The following is a 26654-nucleotide window of genomic DNA, read 5'->3' as shown; positions in this document are numbered from 1 at the left end:
TGATATCTATTTTTTTTCAGACAGTAAACTTAAAAATGTGGAGCCTGACCGAGACTCGAACCCCGGACCATTCTGAAGCTATCCAGCCGCTTACAGTTACACATCTCCCTTAAATAGTGAACAGTTCTGAAACGTCACCTAAAATTTGTCCACAAATTTCTCAGGGTTACAGAGCAAATTATGCTAAAAACTCACAGCTATATACAGTCGCGGCCCCCCGTTGAGCGCCAAATGTCAGAGTGTGAAAAATGTGTAGCCTGACCAGGGCTCAAACTTTGGACTCTGGAATACCGTTATCACAACTGTATGGACCGAGCTACCCGCCCGCTTACACATCCTCTCCCCTAAATCACTGATCTTAATAAATCAGTGCCTAAATAGGAAATAGTGCAGTGAACAGTTTTGAACCGTGACATGTTTCATATCATTTACATGTTTGACTATTCCAAGAAAAGGGAAGGCTATTGTGCTCACCCTGTGACCACCATGTCAGCGTCACACTTTATTAACTGAGTTAAGTTTTGCATTCAAGTTGGTTTCTCAGGAATGGGTTCAAACTGCATAAACTACACACTTATTTAAAAGCATATTAGGACTTAAAGGAGGCCACTGTCCAAGGCCCATAATTATAACATAGATTTTGACAGAATTATGGCCCTTTTTGAATGAAATTAGAAAATTTTGCATTATCCAGGGCTTTGTTTTACTATCAAGCACCGAAAAAAGTCATGCATGCTGAACTGCTGTCAGCTCTTGTTTTCCTTATTAAGAAATAAGAATAGGTATTAAAATTCTTATATATGTCACTGATCAGTTTATCTTAATATTTAATTTAACAATTTATTATAAGATGCATAAGTATATTAAATTACTATTGATATTATTTCTTTCAGAAATGAATTTAAAGTCATTGTTGGGCTGTGGATAGGTGCAGATGCAACTTAAAGAAATTCGGAAGTCATTACTTAAAGAAAGTTATTTGTTGTAAGTCATGGAGACAGTTGACTACAGCCAGACAGCAGAAGATCATCAAACATTTCTTGTACTTATTAAACCAACAGGTATGTATTAGTCAATTGTATGCATAGCACCACATTGCCCCAGGTAATAATGGGTACTTTGACTTGAATTTTTAATCCCCATGTATATATGCCCTGCTCTGCAGAGGTAGTCAAATGGTAAAATTCCTGCAAATAATTGTAAAATCTATCAGATCTGTGATAAGAAGTTAGAATCATTACAAGTACAGTTAAACCTGTGTATAAGACCACCTTCAAATAAAGATGTGAATAAAGACCACTTTTCAACAAACCTCAATTGATTAAAAAAAATACCAACAAAGAAAGACCACTTCTCAATAAAGGCCATGTTTCGTCTATCCTTTGGATGGCTTTTGTTCACATGTTTGACTGTATTGCATGGCCAGTTCAATTGAATAATTTTATAACAGTATTTTGTTTTACAATAATTACACAATGTACTAATTTTGATATGCATCATTTAAAGTTACAAAAAGATTATTGCCTCCCTCAAGCTGTTTGCAGTGATTGGTTCTACCTGGTATGTGACCAATGCAGACCAAGATTATCTGTCATATCTGTGCAGTCTGATCATCAATTAATGATCTGCTACACTGACAGCAATATACATATTTTGAATTTTTTCTGAAAAATGATGAATGGTTTTAGGACAGATTGAAAGATGGACAAATCTATTCAACATAGCAAGTTTGGAAAGTGTTAAATTCATAGAAACGGAATTAAAGGTAAAATGAATCTGTACAAAAAATGTAAATATGCATGACAGTATAGTTTTGAAACCATTATTACGAGTTTACAGAGTCCATTTTGCTTTGTCTTTACAGGAAAATTGTTATCATGGAAGCATTTTTCACGATGTTGGGACCGCATTTGTCAGTTGGACTGTGTAGCCGTACCTGGTCAAAAGCGTGATATGTATATACGCTATAAACGAGCATACACGAAAGAAAGTAATGAATGGGGCGATTTTCAGGCTCACAGGAAAGCAATGGGCTTAATTTCTATTGGACGTTGCTCAACGGAAGCAGAATTTGAGGAATTGTTTGAAAGCTACAAGAAAGAAAAAGAACGTTACGCAGATACATTGTATAATTCCAGACTGGTCGTGTTCGGTATGAACACAGACGGGACGGAAATAAATGAACAGCAGCAGAAATCCTTCATGATTGAAGGCATGTCACCCCCATTGACTTTCAAAATTGATTCTGAGAAAAGTGAAACCACTGACCGTTCAGACTGTGATAAAGGAGATGGAACTATTACCCCTGAAAATAAAAAGAGTAACGGACAGGTTGGTGATGCGGAACAACTAGATGACCCTTTGAGAAAGTCGTTAGATGAAAACACAGAAATGTCAAAGAAAGTCGAAAACGGGACTGGTTCACCGAAAAAGGAATTGAACGATACTAGTTCACAGATTACTTTTATTAGACAAAAGACTGAAAAAGTTGATAAAAGTATTGAATCAGTAAAGCAATCTGTGACGAGAACACCTAGTAATAATAGTTTAAGAGACAAACCAGGTTCGGAAGTGGTATTTTACCCGAGTGTTGATATGTGTGATGGTTTAGAGGAAAGTGTTCGAGAATTTGTGACATCTCTTTTCTTTGTCCTTGAAGGTAAGAGTAATTGTTCAAGTACCTGTAGTTTACAAATATGTTTGACACAAATTTAACAATATCTTGCACATTTTTTTTTTTTGGTGTTTGGTTTTAGGTGGCATCCACACAGTATAGGTTGTATGGTGACGTTTCAGCTTTACTGGTGGAGGGAGACGTCAGGAGCCCTTCCGTAACATTATTTCAGGCATAAATGGGCACCTGAGTAGAACCACTAAGTTCTGTAAGCTACCCGGATAGTTTCCTCACATGAAGGAGTCCAAAGTCCTTGCCGGGATTCTAACCCATGAAAGGGTCCAAAGTCCCTGTTGGGATTCAAACCTAGTGAGGGGTACAAATGTAAGTGGTTTGAAGTCAACAACCTTAACCACTTGACCATTGACGTCCCCATATCTTGCAATTAATTGCTGTCTGCCACCAAGTTAGAATAAAGCCATACTTATTGACAACTACTTCCCGTGAGTGGCGAGTTAGAAAATGCTATACAGTACAGTAATTTTTACTGGTTGTATTGTTAACTGAACGATGCCTAAAATTAATGTTAACTTTTCAATGAGAATCTAATCTTTTTATTTGTCTCATGTTTTTATCTTGTAAATGTACAAACTCAGGGAATATAAACCTTTGAAAGGTAAGTTCTAAACTTTGAACGGATGCTAAGAATTCACAATTCTTTACTAATTATGTAATTCAGATATAAATTATATGTTAAATAAAGATTATTTTAGATATTAATTTATTTTACCTGCCTACTTAACATACCATAACTGGCAGGATGGAAACAATGATATTTTTAAGACTGGCTGTTCTAGTGTGAACTAAACTTGAAAATATATGTAACACATTTCTCCCTGTTTAAGTTGAAAAGGATAAAATGAGCCGCGTCACAACAAAACCAACTTAGTGCGATTGTGACCAGCATGGATCCAGACCAGCCTGCACATCCGTGCAGTCTGATCAGGATCCATGCTGTTCGCTTACAAACCCTATAACAAGTAGAGAAACTGATAGCAAACAGCATGGATCCAGATCAGACTGTGCGGATGTTGGTTTTGTCGTTATGCGGCTCTAATGACATTTCTGTAATATTTCCAACAGGGAAAAGATTAGACAGGTCATTTGAACGTCTTGACAAGTCGCAGTTATTGTGTGCACCATTTGAGAAGAAAGACTTTGTGGGCGTTGATCCGGACACCAAGTAAGTTGTATAAAGACAAATATCATATCTAAATTTATGACATACCCATGCTGCTTTTGCGACTCAAAAAACTGTTTTGCACGGTCGTGCATATATTTTGCGTTGTACAAACATAGCGTTAAGTGTGCTAAATGTAATAGTGTCTTATAGTCGCATCAAGGAATAAATGATTTTTTTAATTAAAAAATGGTTCTGTTTTAGGTGTGTGATAAATAGAATTTCTTAGTCATGTAGGTTCATTACTGAATTTATTGAACTTAAATAAAATAATATTTTGCTCGCCAGAGACTAGCATAACATAATTTTATTCAATAAATTCAGTATTGAACATACACTCATTCAATATCCTCTTTATATGTACAATGTAGTTAGTTATGCTGTAATTTCCAGTTGCCTCATGTAAAATAAATTGAAACATGAAAGTATGTTTTACCTGAAATATCAACCGTCCCATTGTAAGCAATCAAATATGTAAAATGATAATATTTTGGAAATGCTTATTTCCCATTAAAAAAAAAAATAAAAGAAATAATAAAAATCAAAAACCAGTAGGACTTTCTGAAAAAATTTTTATATGGTAGTTTGGAGTCTAGAGTTTATATGAGATTGATGTGTTTTATCACTGTATTACTTAGCAATATTGTAATGGTAATATTATAGTAAGTAAAACCTCAATTTTGATTTCAGTTTTAGTTGTCAGATAATACTGTGCTTTGTTTTGTGTCTTTATCATCTGAAAGTTTACCATTTTATTTTTGTATTTCTTGTGTCAAGGTCATACAAGAAGAAATGTCAAGGTCGATTAAGAAAGCACTTGGCTGACCTCAGTTTGCTAGCTGGTCTACCGGGGGAAGCCATGTTACATTATAGCACCGCTATAGATATTCTGAAACCAGTCAATGATTGGCTATGGATGGCAGGTAAACTACAGGCTAAAATACAGAAAGATTTAAGAATCAGGATCAAGATCAGATTCAAGTTTAAAAACTTAATATTCTTCATTGTTTATCCTCATAAATTAAATATCTACCAGTACTATTAATTTGATGAAACTGGACTTGCAATAGCAAGTTTATGAAATTTTAGAATTAATTAATTGTTATTTTTGCAAGATACTGGCATTTTACAGTTGATCCAAATATTGATCCTGATCCTAAAATTGATCCTTATTTTGATCTGAATATTTTTGTATTTGTTTTGTTATTCGTTGATTTTATCCCAAAATAGTTTGGTTTCTTTGCAAATCAGCATTTTTTTACATTTTGAATATTAACCATTTAATTCTAGCAAAACACAACTAGTTTTAGTTGCAAAAAAACAATGAAAAAAAAATCAGGAACACTTGATCTTGATCCTGATCTTTTGTTAGTGAACACAGGCCAGGTCATTTAGACATGTAAAATTATATTAAGCTTGTTGCATTGAAGTTATTCACAAGGTTGTATATTGACAGTGGTCTTTGGTGTTGTAATAATAATTGATTATAATTCCAAATACATTTAATTGTCAAAATTGTTCAATTGTTTGTGTAATTTTAATTTTTGATATATTAAGAATTAAATTAATAGTGATATCTTGTAACTAAGATACTCAAATTTCCTGATGTTTTAAAGATAATACCATGGTAGATTGATTTTGATTTAGTCTCATTGTCTCTAGTAAAGTTTTATCACATATCTGTGCTGATTTTGTGACTCTGTAAAAACCGGTATTCCTCGACCATGTGTATATTAAGATGTCACGTCATTTATATTATACAAACATAGTGTAATGACTTGCATAATATTTGCGTTATAGTACACAGTAGGCATGTCAATGATAATTTGGTTAATTGTAATGAACAAAAAAAACAGTTCTTTTTCAGGTATGTGATAAATAGAATATAATATTTGTGTAGGTTCAGTACTATATTTAGTAAACAAGTAGAATCAAGTAATATTATGCTTGCCTGAGGTTTGCCTAATATAATTTAATTCAACTGGTTCACTAAATTCAGTATTGAACCTACACTCATTCAGTATCCTCTATATATATAACATACCAGGTTGTTATGAAGGACTTTGTGCAGCATCTGTAGTCACTACTCTCCGAAACTCTCAGATGACCACGATTCGAAGAAACCAGTCTTTCTCTGTGAAACGAGGAGTTGCTGGCCTTGAAAAGCCGAAACCAGGTTCATATCCTTTATCATATATTTCATCATATCTTTTATCATATCTTTCATCATGTCTTTTATTGCCTAGTTCTCAACTTGTATCTTGTAAATATTTGAATGGGCTTTTGTATTGTCACGTAGGATATCTACTTACGACCTTTTTTAGCTTAACTTTTTTTTTAGAAGAAAAAAATAGAAGTTTTGTTGTTGTGTAGGCATTCTTGTTGGCGTGCCCCAAACTTTAATGTTGAGCATAACTTTTTAAGTTCTTAAGGTAATGTCTTCATACTTGGCTACAACAATCCTTGGAACAAGACCTTCAAATAGATTGTCTTCAAACTTGAACACAATGATCTTTTAGGATCAATAACCTCTACCCCGGGTATTATTTTAATTCTTGGGTTGCTAATATGCATTATTACCCTGAGAGACGTGTAATTTCTATATATACACCCATTGGCTCCTTTTAAATTGTACCACATGTCCATCCAATATATTTTCATATTAGATTGATGCTGTAGTGTCCTATAGAGTTATTTGATATTGAACAATTGAGAGTGTATGACCTTTCTCATGTATCTTACATGATGATCTGATGACCACCTTATATGTTAACCTTCATTGTGATTTGGATTTCTCGAGAAATCTATTTTTAGTCATGCAATCAAACCGTTCTTTACAGCAGTGATTAATCTAGAAATTCCTTACAATGCGTCGGATGACGCACATTTTTGAAAACAATGAGTCCTTTAGCAAAATCAATGAGTCATGTAGCAAAATAAATGCGTCTTAGCAGAAATTTTTTTTAATAGCAGATCCTTGACATGATTTGCATGTTTTTATAACAAGCGATTAAGTAATTAAAGTGTATAAAAAAGTGTTGTTTTTTTTTGGTACTAATATTAATTGCAGGCAAAACAATTTTTATTGGCTGCTCAAAAATCTTATTTGCATTATTTAAATTTTCTTACTACTTATGTCTAATACTGTGCATTATCCATTTTAATTGTTCGTAATTTGCACAAAATGTCCCTATCACACTGTATACATACTGACGACTTTTATTGCTCCTTGTATGCCTCTGTGTAGAAAGCATACACAGACAGACCTTTTGATCAAGAAAAAAAGTCATGCACAATGTTTCCCTGATTGGTTAATCACCCTGTCAAATATTCTGATGACGTAATAGACATCTTTTTTTTACACTCCGCGTGAACTTGAGTGACCTTAGGGGAATTCAATTTACACACCTGTCAGATTATACTGTAACTTACAGCATTTCTTAAAATAGCAACATTTTTTTTCAGTTACCGATATTTATTTAAAATATTAAGAAGATTAATGATTTTTTGTTTGCTTTATTGGATTAAATTTACGGTAGTTGAAATGCTTATCTGTGTGGAAAAAGGATAAGGTAAGTAGATAACTCGGAAAAATGCTATAATAGGGAAATGGATAAACTCAAGGATATGCGTAATTACAGGGGAATGGGTAACCTGTTGCTGTTGGTACCAGTTTTGTCTGGATGACTAAATAACATACAATATAAGTCTGGCACAGATTTTAGATGCAACCTTGGCCCTTTGCTGACAATTTTCCTGTGCCATTCTCATTTTTTAGCGCCAATGGCGCAGGCATCTCTGCATATTTCACCATTGTAGGCGATTAGCTCTCATGCAAAATGGACGCTCTGATTGGCTAATGCCGATAATAGGCGGTTACCGATCACAGGGATTTAATGTTTCAAGCAAATGGGGGATTAGTCTTGCACAAGTATTCATCGGAAATTAAATTATTCAACTAAAGAAATTGAAAAATTATTCAACTGATGAAATTAAAGTAATCAAACAGTACATAGAAATCACTTATCGTGATATTTTGGATTATAATCCACCTGATTTGCATGCGTTAAATTGAACGCACATATTTTGAAACTGTGCGTCTTTTTCGATTTTTATGCGTATTTCACGCAAGACGCACATCTAGATTAATCACTGTTACAGATAAGCATTAGGCGATGTATCAAAATATTGTTGTCCGTGGAAGTGAAACAAATTGTTGATTTATGTAAGAGAAAAATGTTTGAAGTAATTTGAAACAAATAAACTGAAAAAAAATAGACTCAATTTTTAATGGGAAAGATTGTTTTGCCAGTTTTCCTGCCAACTATGTGGACATAGCCATGTTTGTTCCCGAAATGGTAAAAATTACCTGCTCTGTATTGGTTTTCCAGTGGTTAAAATTAGAAACCACATCACTTTCAAAATAAAGAAAACTTGCAGATGATTGGCTGTTTGAAAAATCATGCGCAAGTGACAACCAATTGGTCATCGTCAGGTCCTAATGCATAGCATTATAAAGAAGCTGATTTTAATCAGATTGAACAAATAGGTTATTGAACATTGTTCTAAACAATACAGGATATATTTGGACTCGCACACTGCTAAAGTTACCATATAAGCCGCACCCAACTTTCCTAAGGCTGTATAGTCATCTGAATATATTCCGGTATTGTACAGTTTAATGTTAATTAACTTGTAAGTATAATTATGTTACATTTATTTCATCGCAGGTAGTAAAATACATAGTTACTCAAATGGTTTACAAGAACTTCCAGAGGTGACGAGTAAATCTGGTCTCAACCCTGATGATATGATTGAAAAATACAAAGATGCTCTTATGTTTTACAGCAAGGTTTGTTACTAACATATAAACACATATATTTTCTATGATGGGGGGGCACCAGAATACTTATATGATTCTTCACACTGAGTGAGAAGGTCAAAAGAACTCCCGAGATAGAAACATTAGCGTACTTCTAATGAAAAATTAATTTATTGAAGGAAATTGTGTTGTATTTCCAATGAAAAAAATATTTTATTGAAATTGTGTTTTTTTTATACATTTTAAAAGTTAAGTACTGATATGATGAAATTATACAGGTCCAAATTAAATAAATTTTTGGTTGATGGCTCTGCCCAAGTGTCAGATTGGTACAGGCCTTATGCCAGAAGTGTGGAACAAAAAGAATTTATATACATTTCACAATAAAATACTTTATTATATATCATACATGTCCATATTTTTCTAAATTTAATACATGTATTGCATGGCAACATGCACACATATTAGCCACCAACAGAAAAACGGTATCACATTAAAGTGTCATCTGGAATGATATAGCTAGAGTTATACCAATTACTTAACGGTTGAAATTCAACAAGGTATATGATGATTTACTTGTCTTTGGCTCTCACGGATTTTGGTACTACCACACCAAATGAGATTCTGTCTTGTAAACACCGCTCAAATCTGATACAAGTTTCATATTAAGGCATACATATAATTAGAGCTGTCATTGATTCATTGCAAAGTATATTGACAATACATCAAAATGGGATGCCAAATATTGGTGATACACCAATATATGGATAAATACTCCTAATTTCTTATATATAATTTACTTTCATACCTGTTTAAATGATTTTAGTAAAAATACATGTTCTGTTCATACAAATATGTTGTGTCCTATTTATAAATGTCCTTTGCATAATTATTTATTTTCTGACCATTTTTTGTCATCACTGCTATGTAATGTGTACATTATGTAACAAAAGATTAGTGTTAGACATGGCCACCTGCTCTTGTATATGTTTTTTGGTGAATTTTCATAATTTAAAGACATTTAAATAATTAATCAAAATTATAGATCTTTTCAAATGTGTATCGATTATTGATCAACAAATAATAGCAACGATACATCAATATCATCTCTATCAATGACAGCTCTACTTATAATGAGGTTACAAGTTCCAGGGCTACAAGATTCTTATATGATAATGCTATTTGATTCAAAATGGTTGCCGCAGACAGTGTAATGTCTTTAGTGATTATATTATTTGTACGTATTTTAGTACAAGAATGCAGCTGTGATAGAGATGGAAGCTAGTTTTAAAGCTTGTCGTGTTCTTCTTTTACATAGGGTAAGTATTCAGGGATATATTTTGGCTTATTTTATAGCCATTCTTTTACATAGGGTAAGTATTCAGGGATATTTTTTGGCTTATTTTATAGCCATTCTTTTACATAGGGTAAGTATTCAGGGATTATTTTTGGCTTATTTTATAGCCAATATTCAGTCATATTCCCAAATCCACAGCAAAAATTCCCAATTGAAAGTAACTAAATAAAAATATTGAATAACAAATTTTAAAATCTTTGAAAATAAAGGCTTCTTCACTGTTATGGTTTCAAGATGCCACCCTAGACAGTGATTATTTGCATTTATTTAATCACTGCATAACTTAAGTCGTCCATTTTCTATCAATTTTTAACACAACATTGCTGAAATTTCCAATTCCATGAGAGTATGGGTCATGTTCCCAAAATTCTGGACAAAAAACCCTAGTATTGTCGAGGAGAAACTTTTACATAGCTTTTAACAACAGTTTATATAGGGCCAAATAACCTTTAAAAAATCTTTTTAACTTGTAATCTACATGTGGCTGTAAGAACTGTTCTAAATTGATTATAAAATACACCATATCAAAACAAACCCTTTATAGATTGAAATGACATTTTTATTTATATATACATATGAACATATTTATATTATTATATTACATACAAGAACATTCTAACATAATATTTAAACACATAATCATCAAAATAATGAAAACTTAATATAGCACATATGTGTGTGATAATATTTTACAATGGGTTATATACATTTTATACAAAACAGTCAGTTATATCAATCATGATTTATCAGTTATATCAATCAATATATTTGTGTGAGCATTAGATTTTCAGTCACTGCATAGCTAACAGTTGGTCAGTCAAGGTTCTGATCCATTTTAAGCACAATACAACTATCAGATATAAAATACACAATTTTATGACTGAGATCATCACTTTGATTACATTGTTATTTGTTTATATGTAGAATGGTGGTTGAATGTACATGTATTCGTTCACTTTCCTTCTCTTAATCATCCTTTCTTCTTCACGTTTTTGACCAACCATTTGCACTATCGGGGAGTATTCGGGAAATTTCTCAATGAAGTAGTTCGGGACTTGTCTTTTAGTGTTGTTTGACCTATTTCGTTTATTAGCAAACCATGATTTTACTTGATTGACTGTTATACCACAATGCGTTGCTAGAAGTTGTTTTTCTTCTTCACTGGGATAGGGATTAGTTACATGGTCTTCGTACCATTGGTTTAGGACGTTTTTAGCGGCGTCGTTCAACATCGAGTAGTTCCCTTTCTTTTCACTGGTCGTAGAATCACAGTTTTCTTTCTCGTCTGTGGGTGCTTTCCTCTTGCGACCTTTCCCCTGGTATTTGTATTTGATTGGATGGTGATTGCCGGTGATTGACAGCGTGTTAAAGCAGCGAACACGTTTGTTGGCCATCCACTTCTTAACTTGACGTCCTGTGATGCCGGTAGCTTTGGATAAGGTTTCAACTTCTTCATCGTTTGGGTAAGGGTAGTGGACGTGAGCCTGGTACCAATGTGAGAGGACGTTAGTTGCATCAGCGTTCAGCATACGATGAGTTCTGAACACGGGAGTATTTTCAAACTTAAAATCATCAACTTTCTTGTGAGTTTTAGTACTTGACACTGTATTGCTGACTGTATTGTCAAAGTTCATATTAACGTTGTTGTTTCTATTGTCACATGGTGTAAAACCTTTCATGGAGTGATCAGTATTTTTCTGAGGGACCGTGTTTTGAAAATCTGTAACGTGATATATTTTGTTCACATTTTTGTTGTATATGTTGTTCTGGTTACCAAGTATATTTGTTGATTGTTCACTAAATGGAGATGCACAAGAAACATCCGGTGTAATGACATGATTAAAGTCTCGTCTAAGTTCCGGAGTGAAGTTTACGGTTGGCCCGTCACACATTTTTTGCATTTCAGAGAGTGCGAAATTTAGATGATCTGGATGAGTATACTTGAAGTTCCCGTTTTGTGGAGTGCTGAAGTACTGCGTGAAATCAAAACTCACAGAATTACACGTTTTATTCTTGTACTCTTCTCTGGTGAAAGAGGTGTTGGTGTTGTCAATAATACTGCTGTTGTTAGAGCTGCTGTGATTGGTCGATTCTGTTGGAGAGTTCATACTGATTGGTGAATCACCTGTGCTACTATCTGGTAGAATACTTTCACTTGCACTAAGGTCACTAAGAATGTCAGCGCTATTGTCTCTGTGGTTTATTGAAGGCGATGTTGATACAGATGTTATCTCGGGCTCAGATTTGAGAGAATTTAGTCCACTTTGTTCAATACATTGTTTCAATAAGTCACTCTTCTCATGAACTTTGGAACCGTATAGATTTTCTGTGTTGTGTTTAGAATCTACTGTTTCAACATCAATGTCATCGATTTCGAAGTCTTCTGAGTTCACACTACAGTTAAGATAATCATCATCATTATCATCATTGGTATTCACATTGTCATCACTTGTGTTGAATTTCAATTTTCTGACAGCGTTCATTTTGTCTTCAACTGGGGCTAACAAGAGAGAGGCACCTTCATTAGCTTCAGGAATGGGTTGTTTTGGTTGAGCGACTTTATTCTCAGGTTTTAGACATGCGTTCTTGTTCATTTGTACGGATCGTCTTATATCTTCAGCTTTTTGGATTAGTTTGTCTAATTTGTCCTCAGTGGCATCTGCTAGGTTGAGTCTTTGTTTATCATAGTAGGAATTTATGGTGGCTTTGACATTTTGATCTGGACACGAATGTAAGGCACGGTAACGTTCCATCTCTATATTGCCTACTTCTTTACTGTAATCATTCTCGACCGACAGACCATCGGCACTGACGGCAGGATCTATTCGCACTTTGAGAAGTTTATCCTGAAGTTTCATATGACACATGTACACTTGTTGTCCACTGCTTGATCCAACTTGATTGGATGATCCCCAGGATGTTGATGGTGGTGGCATTGCTGTTGAAGAGTTCTGATTGGTTGATTTACAACTAGTAGGAGGAGCTTGGTCATTTGTGGGTGTGGTTTTGTGGAGTTCCATGAGATTCCAGCTTGTCGTAATGAGATTAGCTGGGACTTGCATCTGAAAGGAAGGCATAAATTATAAAATGATGTATAATTATCAATTAATTTAATTAAATTTTATGATAATAATTCAGCCTGTAAATCGTTTATAAAAATCATTATTTAAAAAAATATTTTAATATAATGTTTAAAGTTGAAGATATGAGCTTATATAATTAAGTAAAGTACCAACGTACTATAAAAGACCAAAAATAATTTTTTGTTGAAGGAATCAAGGAATGACTAATTTCATATAATTAAGAAATTTAAATAAGCAATTTGTGTGATTCTATCCTTTGATAATATAAGAAGAGTAAATTTCATACACACTTTTCAAAAATCCAAGTCTAATAATAGGTCTGTCTAAATTACTTCGTGTTTTTTGTGTGTTTTTTTTTTATCATAACCTATTAAATCAGCAGTGACAAAATTTCAGAATTCTATATTTCTTTAGAAATCACAAACATCTGCTTAATAATGTTTTAGTAATAGATTTAGAGCATGTTAAATGATAAAGAACTGAAGAAAGTAGTGCTGAATATGCAGTAATGTCTCATTAAGGTAGCAAAATGTAAACAAAGTAGTATTTTAACCTTCACATAAAATATTAATTCACTATAATTATACCAATTGCACAGAGAGCAAAAGAAGAAAAAGTTTATTTATGTGGCAAATGAGTATTTTTTTTTAAGCTAACAAATTTTCAAAAATTTAAAGTTTTTCTTTGGGGGGAGAAATTGGGGGGAGAAAAATGAAAGCATTTCAGTCAGACATAATGGAACTTTAATCATTCACTATAGTTGTTATATTGCAAACAGAGCAAAAGAAGCAAAGTTCATCTATGTGGCAAATGAATTATTTTTTTTAAATTGTAACAAGTTACCAAGCAATATAAGTTTTTTTGGGGGAAAATGAAAGTGTTTCTAAGACATAATGGGCCTTTAATCAAAAGGATAGTAGATAATAGTGTGAGACATTACCTGTAAGCATTCCTGTCGAAGTAAAGTCTGTAGATCTCGAAACATTGGGTTACTCTTCAGTCTTTTAAGATATGTTGGGTCATACATGGGGCTGACCCTGGTTGTAGATGTGGGTGAATAAAACCCGTAGAATGAGTATGGACTGTGAGGTGGCGTAATGCTGGGAAAATTCAGTGGGCTGGGGATCGCACCTGAAATAGAATAAATGATTGTCAGATCTACATATTTATATGTTATTTTATGTCATATATTTAAAGTGAAAATGAACACTAATTTTTAACTTTGATGAATTAAAAGGTTACTTAAGTAATGGTTAACCAGTCTAAAGAAACTTGGGGGGAAAATGAAGATTTAAAATAGACATTTAAAGATATGATTCATTAAATGGACTGAATTATCTATAAAATAGTGTTTTATTAAAGAAAAAAGAAAAAAAGCATGGATAAAGCATTTTATAGGCTTTAAAGTAAATTTTATAAAATCATTTTTGGTCTCTGGTTATTTAGAGAAGAGAATTTAGAATATGATTTTAAACACAGAATTTAATTGAATTGTAAGATTTTTATCCAAACTTATTAATGTTCAGTTTTATATTTTCTTCACATTGCTTGTAATAAATATATTCAAAGTAAGTGTTATATTTTTGTTGATTTAAAAATTATATATTTTCAATATAAATGCATGAATATTTTATACTAGAAATGTAATCTTTTTCACTTTGATCTTGAAATAATTGAACTTGATAAAATATTCCCTAATGCTATAGAATGAATAATTATGTACAGTATTGAGGGGGAAATAAAACGCTGGACACCCACATACTGTAATACAAGAAAAAAATATTTTATTTGCCTTACGCATTACAAGCTCATCGTCGTTAAACATTGAAAAGAAAAAACATACATATTCTTGGTATGGCACGGCCTGGGGCGCGTTTCATCGCAGGAAGACCTTATTGGAGCTTCCATGCCCCAGGTTGTGCTCTGATTGAGTTCAGGTCCACGATAGAGTAGACGGAGACCCCAGTTCCCGCCGATCAGAAAGTTTTTCTAGATCATATTCAAATTCACTCTGCATAACTAAAAACTTGAATATTATCTAACACTTTAACTAAAGGGAAGTAAATGCAACAACATCAACGTGCAAAGCCTTTTTTTGTTATCACCCCCATCTACCATTCGCATCTCTATACCATACCTTTTGTTATTGTTAAAAATTAGACTTCTCCATTTATACCCTAAAAATGATTCGCATGTTTACTTAAATTTTTGTAGTATATTCATTTACGCTAAAAATATTGATTGTCGTTACGACTATTGAGCAGAAATCGTCAATTTAATACTACACATTGTTGAAATAGAAAGTATTACATGTGTGTGTGTGTGTGTGTGTGTGCGTGCGTGCGTGTGTGCGTGTGACGAGAAAAATGAAACAATACCTTTGAATGTAATACTAGCTTTCTTTATTATTTAATATGTTTTAGTAATATATATATACACAACAGTTTTGGCTCTCCACGTACTTAAAAACTGGAAGCACAATTCAATTATATTTTTCGCTAGTATGTTAATTAACTGCTATTTGAGCCTCATTATACTTTATTCATGTTTATTACTCCATTATGTCATGTTTGTACATGGAATGAGAGAATTAAATGTTTTTTGACTTTGACTTTTTTTGACTTGGCATGGAAATTATATGCTATAGACAATTATTATTAAAATACATGAGTGAGAAAAAACAATCTAAATTCGAAAGAAGGTAAATCATAAAATTAACATAGGATATATGAGTGAAAAATAAATCAAATTCAAAGGAAGGTTATCATATAATAAAAAAAAATCAAAATGTAAATTAACATACCTGGTGTAAGGGTGTTTCCAGTGTAACTTTTACTCAGGTTTAGTGGTGTTGTAGCTGGGAAGCTGGGATACATGACTCCAGACTCCATTCTCCCTGCATCATGTAAGGCACTATAGTGAGCTGTGCTTAGATCCATTATAACTAATCCCACAATAGTAATCCTGTTAGAGAATAGCACTAATTTCCAGTCAACCTTGTATCAATGATTTACACTCAGTTCATATATGGTATTAAACAAGTAAAAGTACTCAGATAGCAAAAAGTGCAACAGAACTGCTAATAGTAGCAGTCTGAACTAAGCACTTTTAGCCAAAGCCAAAAAAAAAGTTTCTAATTTTCTTCTCCCAGTCTTTTTTTTAACCTTTTTCACTAATCACTCTTTTTTCACTAATTGAGATAATTGATTAATTTATGATTACACAGGATCAGTATTCCTCACTCTTTTTTGTAGTAATATTACAAGTAATAATAATATTATATAAAACAAAAATTTGTTTATGATTCTTCCATGCTGACTTGTAGTATATATATTAAAACAACATGAAATTCTCCACTCCCAGGCCACCTTCTCAACTCAAAATTACTGGCAGCACATTCTCATCCTACTATACAAACAACAGGTACCTGTTTGAAAAATGCAATGTTTTCTTAATTGATTATTAATGATTTCAGTCCCTTCCCCCTTTTTTTCTTAGCACATATGTGCACAATCAGTTTATCACAGGTTGCTTTAAAAACAAAGTAAGGTAGCTCTGTACAATTGCCTTAAACAGTTGTAATCTTTATGTTTTGATAAGGTGAGAATGGGGCATAGTAATTATCTAATTTATATCAAATAATATGACTTTAATTGATAATTGTAAAGCTTCTATTGTTGGTATGTTAACTTCAAAAGGCTTTGTTTGTGCTAGAGCCAGCTTCTCAACTTAGTCAGTCGTATAAAGTAAAAGATTAAGGGAAATTAAGGATTAACAATGGTAGATTATTAAGGAGTCTTGTGTCTCTAGATATGATAGCTTTTCCTCAAAATAGTTTTATATTTGTGAGAATTGTACTGATATTTTTTTGTATAATAGTTTATTCAGTATTTAACATTTTGTATTTTTACAATGTTTTTAAGCATATAAAGTATACATATGCAAAGAGAACATGGTTTACAGAAGTGTCTTTATGTGATTATCAATATTAACTTATTAATACTTAAAAAGGTAATTAACTTTTAATACAGAACCAAATATTTTATTGGCATTAAATACAAACAATATTTATAACCATACAAATATATTTAAATATGAATTGAATTAGTGATGAATTCATTTTTTTTGTACAATTTGAGTGAAAAGCATTGCAATGCTTTTAAATTTTGGAACATACTTTTGAACTATAGAAATGAATTATCTGAAGGCAAAAAAAACAACAAAAAACAAGAAATGCGAAAGGGAATGAATATAAAAATTGCACATATGTTATTGGACCAATACTGTTAACAAATATCAGAAGAATATTCCGATTTCTTGCATAGCAGACTGGCGTTTCAGTGTGTTTTACCCATGCCGGAAATTTCATCTGGCATGGGGGGTGCCAGATGAGTCGCGTGCTGTACAATGGCACGCTTAGGATGACGTCATTTTACCGTTATGAATGAAGTTGCAATTGCATACGCCGTTGTAAGAAAATAGTTACGGCTGTAATGATATAAATTTCCGTTGAAAATAAAGATAAAGAATTTAAATTATAAAAAGAATTTAAATTATAATGGAATATTGTAGAATATGCAAGAAAAAATATCTGACATATGTTTGCGGTTCGGATTGGAATATCCGTCCCTCGGTAACCCGCCCATGGGCGGGTCACCTCGGGACTGATATTCTGGTCCGAACCGTAACATATGACAGATATTATTAATCTAGTCAGTGTAACTCTCCAGGAACGATGGTTAGGAAACTACCCGCCTATATGACTGAAATACTGTTGGGAAAAGGCGTAAAATAAAACAAACAAACAAAATTTAAAAAAAACCTCAGTGGAGTCCCGTTAATGCAGTGTGTGAAATAAAAACATTTGTAAGGAATAAGTATTTAAAACAACAACAACAGAAGCTGATACAAGGCAATGTTACAGAAAGTTTTTGTAGTTTATACAATATTGATTTATTTAAAGTTTTGCCTGTTGTTATTTGAATAGTTAAAATATGTATTAATATAGTTAAAAGATGTAGTTCAGTATTTAAAAGATGTTTTTTTTTAAATAGTCAAAAGATGCATTTAAATAGTTAAAAGATGCATTTCTAAAATTTTGGGAAATATTGTTGAAAATCCATCAATAATTAAATTTAAATTTAGGAAATATATAAACATTTTTTGCCAAGCTTCCTGGGAATATTATAATTTATTATCTACAATTCATCTTATAATGCTTACTAAACTATACAGATCTGCCTGAAACAGGTACAATAAAAGCATATTTATACAGCTAGATAATAATTCTTTATAATAGAATCTTGTTTTGAAAAAAAAAATGAAAAGAAAAGTACAGAATAAAAAAGAAAAGAAAAAGTTTATAAATAAAAGGAAAGGAGCAGCTAAAATGGACAATTAAGATTTAATATAATATTTCAAATATAAACAAGCACCTTGTCACACATGTTAACATTAACATCAAACAAACAGGTGTAAAATTTGTCAACACTGTAACACTTGAGTTAATTGGTCATTATGCCAGGTAGCCAGTTTTTATTAGAGGATCAATTACAGTGTTTGCCAGATTATCCCTCTGTTTGGAAAGTAATTAAATATTAAAGATCAAGTCCTTATGTTCCCTTTAATGTACAATCAGTGTTGGAATGTGCATAACAAGGATAATGTGATAGAAAAAGAGAGAGAGGGGTAAAACGTTTTAGGAGGTGGGTTAAGGTGGGGGGAGGAAAGAGGATTGCTAGGTGATAATACAGTCATGGATCTTTGTACATCTCAGTTTCTGATACCATTAAGACAAAGAAGCAGGGATTTATTACATGATGCTAAATTAGATAAAAAGATTTCTGTTTTCTTCCAACTATTTTGCTGCATTATATTAAATTGACTTAAAACATTGAACATCATTGTAAGATCATACATAAAGCATTTGGGACCGTTTGTTTGAATAAATTTATGCAGAAAAATATATCTCCTAATTTTGTAAATTTTACTGTGGACTATGTCCTTCGAAGGCAAATTTGAAAAAAATTTGTTTTTTTTGCTCACACAAAATTGAATTATGTTACAAATACATTATTTTGTGACCTTAACAACAAACCAACATATTATATTTTTTCTTTCACATCAGCAGGAAAACATTTAGCAGTTTCATAAACAGCAATAAATTTGCTATACATATATAATAAAAATCATGTTTCTTGAGAAAATCAGCAATTTTTTAAAAGGAAAGAAGAAAGAGTGTTAGAATTTCTGACTATTCAAGCACATGATTTCACTTTACTACAAAAAAATAATAAAAAAAAAGATGAAAAATTTCCTTCAACCTCAAGTAATGTGCCTGAAATAGTTTTATTTACTGTCCTCTATTGTGCCTGAATTGTTTTCTTGAACTGTATACAATATAAGACTGTCAGGAAGTAAAATGACTGTCAGTCAGTAATTTTGTCAATTCTGCCAAGAAGGTTGGGGAGGGGGTGGCATCAGGGAGCGAGTGGCATCAGCGAGGGGGTGGCGTCTGGAATTTAAGAAAGATTCAAGTTCTATGGCAGTAAAGGTTAAATACCAAAATGCGCAGGGCTGAGTATCATAATTATATACATAATTTATTAATTTTGCAATGCTTTGAGCCCTGGTATGGATTATTCTTTATTTTCAATTTTATGTCTTTTCAGAAATATTTACAAGCATCAGATTTCCTACAGAATGTTGTGTACATTAACCTACAGTTGAGTGATGAAGATAGGGTATGTATCTTTGCTTATAATTGAGCTGCGCCATGACAAAACCAACATAATGGGCTTGAGACCAGCATGGATCCAGACCAGCCTGCACATCTGCGCAGTCTGATCAGGCTTACAAACCCTATTACAAGTAGAGAAACTGATAGCAAACAGTATGGATCCTGGTCAGACTGCGTGGATGCAAAGACATTATGTTGGTTTTGTCATTGTTCAGCTCATATTTTACTCATATAGATGTATTTAGTTTTTACTTTGACATTTAACTTTATATATATATATTTATACACATACTATTTTATTCAATGAGTAATTCAGTACATGAATATAATATTCTAATTATCACATATCCAAAATAAGAATTGTTTACAGTAAAAAAAAAATCACTTTTTCATTGGCATGCTTAGAGTGAAACATTATCATTTAGTCATTTTAGTGCGCTTTAATGCTATGTTCATACAAATGACATCACAGTAAAATATATGCACGGCTGTGTAATACCATTAGCAAGAGCAGGTACATGTATTTGATAAATATCACTCTGGTATTCTTTTCATGTTTCATGTGTACAGTTAACAAGTTGTTTCTAGACAATAAATCAAATTAAAATGATACAACAATTTTGTCATGTGAACTTTGATAGAGTTGGTTAAAGCTGGCCCGTCACCACTGTGGGTTTGAATCCAGCCAGGGACTTGGGCTTTTCATGCAAGGAAGCTATCCAGCTAGCTTACAGAGCCTCAATGGTTCTAATCAGGTGCCCGTTCATGCCTGAAATAATGCAAAGAGGGGCACCTGAGATCTTCCTCCACCAGTAAAGCTGGAAAGTTGCTGTTTGACTTTTAAAATGTGCTGATGTGAATTAAAATCTAATCAAAATATATAAAAAATTACAAGTATAACAATATCGTTGATTAAAAACACAGTTTTATTAAGTATTCAATGTGCATTTAATTTTATGAATATTTTATTATTATTACAGATTAACCGATACAGTACGTTATCAACGCTATATGCTCAAATAGGATTCAAAAGAAAGGCATCATTCTTCAAACGAGTGGCAGCCATGCAGTGCGTGGCCCCTCAAAACCCTAAACCAAACTGGGTTGTTTGTCATCAGTTACTGGTTCAAGCTTTAGAGGGTTACAGGATATACCTCGACCCTTCTGATTCAACAACAAAACCAGGTCAGAGTTACCTTCTCCTTGTATGCTACCAAGATCTTTCATGTTTTTTTTTTCACACAGCTTTTAGGTTGACTATTCAAACAATAGTGAAAACTATTCTATTCATGCCAGTGTCAGTGTCACACTTTGGTCCAGTTTTTGCATCCAAGTTGGTATTTCCAATACTACAGAAGGGAGTGGCTTGAAAATTCACACACTTATTTGAAAGTACAATAGGGGGTCACTTTTAAAGGGCCATAATTCTAACCAGGATATTGACAGAAATATCGACCTTTTTGCACTAAGACAATTCTACATTACTCAAGGTCTTGTTTTACGTTGTATTACTTTATCAATTTGCATTTTTGCAATTTATTTGCATCTGCTCCTTTGACTTAAAATAACAAACATACTATGTGTTTAAATTCTACATGCCTTTTAATGCTAATAATATAATTGTTAATGAAAAATAGATGACTTGTAGGCCCAATTGAGCCGGGTGCTTGTATTTGTTGTGAAATTGATATGTATTTTTAGCTCGACTTTTCTATGAAAAGGGGAGCTATCCTACTCGCCCCGGCGTCGGCGTTGGCATCACACCTTGGTTAAGTTTTTCGTACCACCCCACTTCATTTCAGAAGTATTACAAGTATGGCTTTGAAACTTACCATACTTGTTCACCATCATAACCTCCATCTACAGACAAGAGTACATAACTCTGTCAAGGTTTTTGACAGAATTATGGCCCTTTTTTGACTTAGAAAGTGTATTGAGCTTGGTTAAGTTTTTTGTACCACCTCACTTTATTTCAAAACCATTGGAGGTATTGCTTTTGAAACTGACCATACTTGTTTACCATCACGACCTTCATCAACAGACAAGAGGACATAACTCTGTCAAGGTTTTTGACAGAATTATGCCCCTTTTTGACTTAGAAAATACATTGAATATGGGTAAAATCCACTTATTGCCTTAACCCTTTGAGATATTGCTTTGAAACTTTTAATGCTATTTCACATCATTACCCCCATCTGTACGCAAGAGAAGGTAACTCTGTCAAGGATTTGTTTTAAAAATTAAGGCCTTTTATCGACTTAGAATCTTGGTTAAGTTTTTAGTACCAGTCCACTTGATAAAATTTATCTATTACTTGTATTATAAGGTAACTATAATACTTTTCACATACAAAGTCAAATCTATATATTATGCTGATTGTACAAAAATATACTGCTTCCTTGGCATAGATTTCTTGAAAAATTATGTTATTATGTCATTTACCAAGGTGTTCTGAGTGACGTAAAAATACCTTATTCTCTCAAAGTGGGTTTAATACTATTAAATTTATTTAAGGCTCAACTCAGTTTTTTTTTCTTTCTTACCAGCCCTCTTTTGACTTAAACATTTCAAACTTTGCTGCAGTGTTCAAGGGTATCACACAATTCAGTAAAATAATTCTTCACTAAATATCTTAATGCTCATGGCCATTGTTCACTTTAAAAATACAGAGATTCTTGTATTGCCTTTTACTGCAAAAACTTTTTTTATTGGCAAGCAATAAAAAAGTCGAGCGCGCTGTCTTACGGACAGCTCTTGTTGTAAAATAGCACATCTCACTGAAGTAAGACTTACTAACTTTCTTTACTTTACTTTACTTTACTTTACTTTACTTTACTTTACTTTACTTTACTTTACTTTACTTTACTTTACTTTTACTTTTACTTTTACTTTGTTTACTTACTTACATTTCTGGATATATGAAACTTTTTTATTTACTTATTATTGTTTTATAATTCAGGATATATGAATGGCTGGCCAGTGTTACAGATGAGGGTGTTACATGAGTTAATATACTCCGCTCGGAGAATGGGCAATGTTTCTCTAGCTATAAGGTGAATATTACACTAGTATTATACGTTTTACCTCGGAACGTTTTATTATCAACATTCTCAACATTCTAAATGTTAGCATTATAACTCCGTTTTAGTTTTAATGGTCATCTTAATACATGTAATAATGCACGGAAGGGCATCTGAGGTCTTCCTCCACCAGTAAAGCTAGATCGTCGCCATATGACCTATACTGTGTCGGTGTGACGTAAAACCCAATTCAACAAAACAAACAACAATAATTCATGTAATATATTTGTTTATGTGTGAAGCTGACCAATTCTACAAAAAGCAGTGCATTTTTGGTTGAGCTGGGTTACATAAATAGATATTTTAAGATTCAACTTTCATATATCCACAATTTTTTTCTCAGAAAATGTCGATAGTAGAGGTGCAGCATTATGCATTGTTATTACAAAATTTGAGTATACTGTATTTAGACATATTGATATTATCTATAATCTTTAATAAATATATTCAGAAGTCAACTGTTAATAAAATAATGTCACCCATGTTATGTGACATGTATGTGTGCATAAGTTTGTGTGCATTTGCTTGCTATGGTAAACTGTTTACTGGATGTATTTTACAGGTACATGACAATCTTACTGCACACCCAGCTACAGTATATGACAGTACAGGAGAAACGCGAGCTGGTGGCGAGCCTCGAGAACTTCACCTCACAGCATGAGGGGACCACACAGCCACTGGCCCTAGACTCTGGTGTGATTGTACCCCATGTCCCACTTCTCACTCTTCCACTTGTCAAGTAAGTCAGAGCATCTGTCTCTCCTTGTCATAAAGGAGAGCACAAGATGCTATGCAGCCAAAATCAGGAAAAATAAATTAAAACAGTTAAAGTGGATAGGACTACAATGAGCACATTTTACCATAAATTTTTCAAATATTGATAAAAGAAATAGAAATGAATCATTTGGATATATACTATAAAAAGTTGTTTGAAAAAAAAAAATGTTTATATAGTTCGGAGCGACCTAAAATGAGCATTTATATGATCAATCATAATATTTTGTGCTATAATATTTTATTATCTGCTATAAAAATGTATGTAATATTGGATCTTGTACAACAATTAGTGTTTTGAAACAGCCCAAAATGCATTTAAAACATTCATTTTGCATACAACCGCCTCCTCATGTTAACTCTGAACCATATTTAATAGAACTATAAATATTTTGTCTACATGTGTACAATGTTCAAATCAGTCAAGCTACTTTACAGTCAGAGAACAGTATTTATAGAACTACAGTCTACTCCACTTATAACGAGATTGGTTTTAAAGAGGTACCTCTTATAATGTACACACTACTGGTGTCCGGTCCTTTTTCCTTCTTTTTTTCCTTTCATTTTATATTGTTTATAATGAGATCGGTTTTAGTGAGATATCGGTTATAACGAGGGATCATGCGAAGTCCCGACGATCTTGTTGTATCCGGTGTGCATTGTATATTCATTTTGCCCATGTTTATTTTCAGATCATTCAAACTAATGCCACTTCAAAATCACCTAGAACCAAAGAAATTACAGTCCGTACAGGTGGTGCCAGATAATGTGTTTATATTTACACCACTTAACATCGGTGCAACTGATACTGGTGCTTTAAAAACTCATATGGGTAAGTTATCAATCACTTAGACTTACTGCAGTAGTTCCCAAAGTTCCGCAGTGTTACATCGCACTTTATTACAGTTTTTCCTAGAATCATTATTATATGACCGATATATTCCAAAATATTCCAAATATATTTCTAACGAATTAACTTAAAAATAATAGAGTCAGTTTTTATTTGGCAAGATTGTATTGCCAATTTACCTGTGAGCTATATGGACATTGCCATGTTTATTCTCGAAATGGTGGCAATTACCTACTCTGTATTGGTTTTCCAAGAGTTTAAATAAGAATCCGCATAGCTTTCAAAATAATGAAAGCTTGCCAATGATTGGTTGTTTGAAAGGCCACGAGAAGGTGACTACCTATGGGTGGATGTCAGACCCTAATGAGGAGCTGATTTTAATCAGATTGTGTATTTGCCCTGCTTTGAATTCATTCAAAGTTCATTCAAAATTTAAGATCATTTGCCTCTGTTTTTTTAGCTCACCTGTCACAAAGTGACAGGGTGAGCTTTTGTGATCGCTTTTCGTCCGGCGTCTGTCCGTCCGTAAACTTTTACTTTAAATGACATCTCCTCATAAACCACTAAGCCAATTTCATCCAAACTTCACAGGAATGTTCCTTTGGTGGTCACCTTTAAAAATTGTTCAAAGAATTTAATTCCATGCAGAACTCTTTAAATATCTTCTTTTAAAAAACCCAAAGAGCTAGAGCTTAGATATTTGGCATGAAACATCTTCTAGTGAGTGTCTACCAAGTTTGTTCAAATAAAAGCCCTGGGGTCAAAATTGGCCCCGCTCCAGGGGGTCATTGATTTTCCCTATATGCATATAGTAAAAACTTAAAAAATCTTCTTTTAAAGAACCCATAGAGCTAGAGCTAAGATATTTAGCATGAAACATCTTCTAATGGGTGTCTACCAAGTTTGTTCAAGTAAAAGCCCTGGGATCAAAATTGGCCCGCCCCATGGGGTCATTGATTTTCCCTATATGCATATAGTAAAAACTTAAAAATCTTCTTTTAAAGAACCCAAAGAGCTAGAGCTAAGATATTTAGCATGAAACATGTTCAAATGGGTGTCTACAAAGTTTGTTCAAATAAAAGCCCTGGGGTCAAAATTGGCCCCGCCCCGGGGGTCATTGATTTTCCTTATATGTGTATAGCAAAATTTAAAAAAATCTTCTTTGAAAAAACCCATATAGCTAGAGTTTAGATATTAAGCATGAAACATCTTCTAGTGAGTGTCTACAAAGTTTGTTCAAATAAAAGCCCTGGGGTCAAAATTGGCCCCGCCCCAGGGGGTCATTGATTTTCCCTATATGCATATAGTAAAAACTTAAAAAATCTTCTTTTAAAGAACCCAAAGAGCTAGAGCTAAGATATTTAGCATGAAACATGTTCTAATGGGTGTCTATAAAAGTTTGTTCAAATAAAAGCCCTGGGGTCAAAATTGGCCCCGCCCCAGGGGGTCATTGATTTTAACTATATGTGTATAGTAAAAACTTAAAAAATCTTCTTTTTTTAAAAAACCCAATGAGCTAGAGGTTAGATTTTAAGCAGGAAACATCTTTTTGTTGGTGTCTACCAAGTTTGTCCAAATAAAAGCCCTTGGGTTTAAATTCCTCCTGCCAAAGGGGGGGGGGGTGGGGAGGCGGTCATTGTTTTTCATTATATGTGTGTAGTAAAACCTTAACATCATGAAACATCTTCTAATGGTGTCTTCCAAGTTTGCTCAAATAAAAGCCTGGGGTTTAAACTGGCCCCGCTCCGGGGGCCTATATACAGGTGAGCGACCTCAGGGCCATCATGGCCCTCTTGTTAGAACATGAGCTGTGTCATGACAAAAACAACATAATGGGTTTGCGACCAGCATGGATCCAGACCAGCCTGCGCATCCACGCAGTCTGATCAGGATCCATGCTGTTCGCTTACAAACCTTATAACAAGTAGAGAACTGATAGCGAACAGCATGGATCCTGATCAGACTGCGCGGATGCGCAGGCTGGTCTGGATCTATGCTGGTCGCAAACTTATTACGTTGGTTTTGTCATGACATGGCTCATATTATATATTTTTATTGTGCAAAATGAGGTTGAAATTAAATTAAGCATTTGAAT

The 26654-nt window shown here is 33.2% G+C and overlaps 2 protein-coding genes across 2 annotated transcripts in view; one reads left to right on the top strand and one right to left on the bottom strand.

The window, feature by feature from the left end:
- LOC132715257 (trafficking protein particle complex subunit 9-like) overlaps window positions 1-26654 on the top strand; it is a 45279-nt gene that overhangs the window by 358 nt on the left and 18267 nt on the right. The window contains exons 2-13 of the mRNA XM_060698247.1: window positions 894-1061; window positions 1865-2659; window positions 3758-3857; window positions 4632-4777; window positions 5902-6030; window positions 8585-8706; window positions 9927-9995; window positions 19788-19859; window positions 20836-21040; window positions 22815-22908; window positions 23498-23674; window positions 24402-24541. Of these exons, the coding sequence (XP_060554230.1) occupies window positions 992-1061; window positions 1865-2659; window positions 3758-3857; window positions 4632-4777; window positions 5902-6030; window positions 8585-8706; window positions 9927-9995; window positions 19788-19859; window positions 20836-21040; window positions 22815-22908; window positions 23498-23674; window positions 24402-24541 (2119 nt within the window). The 5' untranslated portion in view covers window positions 894-991. The remainder of the gene's footprint in view (window positions 1-893; window positions 1062-1864; window positions 2660-3757; window positions 3858-4631; window positions 4778-5901; window positions 6031-8584; window positions 8707-9926; window positions 9996-19787; window positions 19860-20835; window positions 21041-22814; window positions 22909-23497; window positions 23675-24401; window positions 24542-26654) is intronic.
- On the bottom strand, window positions 10865-16055 carry LOC132715256 (homeobox protein 4-like). Its single transcript, XM_060698246.1, has 3 exons — window positions 15920-16055; window positions 14057-14247; window positions 10865-13095 (listed from the first exon to the last, which is right to left on the bottom strand). Exons 1-3 carry the CDS (start codon window positions 16053-16055, stop codon window positions 10948-10950), a joined length of 2475 nt encoding a protein of 824 aa, XP_060554229.1. The 3' UTR covers window positions 10865-10947.

This window comes from Ruditapes philippinarum, unplaced genomic scaffold (genome assembly GCF_026571515.1).
Source record: "Ruditapes philippinarum isolate M1 unplaced genomic scaffold, ASM2657151v2 ctg5962_1_1_1_1, whole genome shotgun sequence".
Lineage (NCBI taxonomy): Eukaryota > Metazoa > Mollusca > Bivalvia > Venerida > Veneridae > Ruditapes > Ruditapes philippinarum.
The sequence above is the reverse complement of the archived record's forward strand: the minus strand, read 5'-3'. Positions and strand labels throughout refer to the sequence as shown.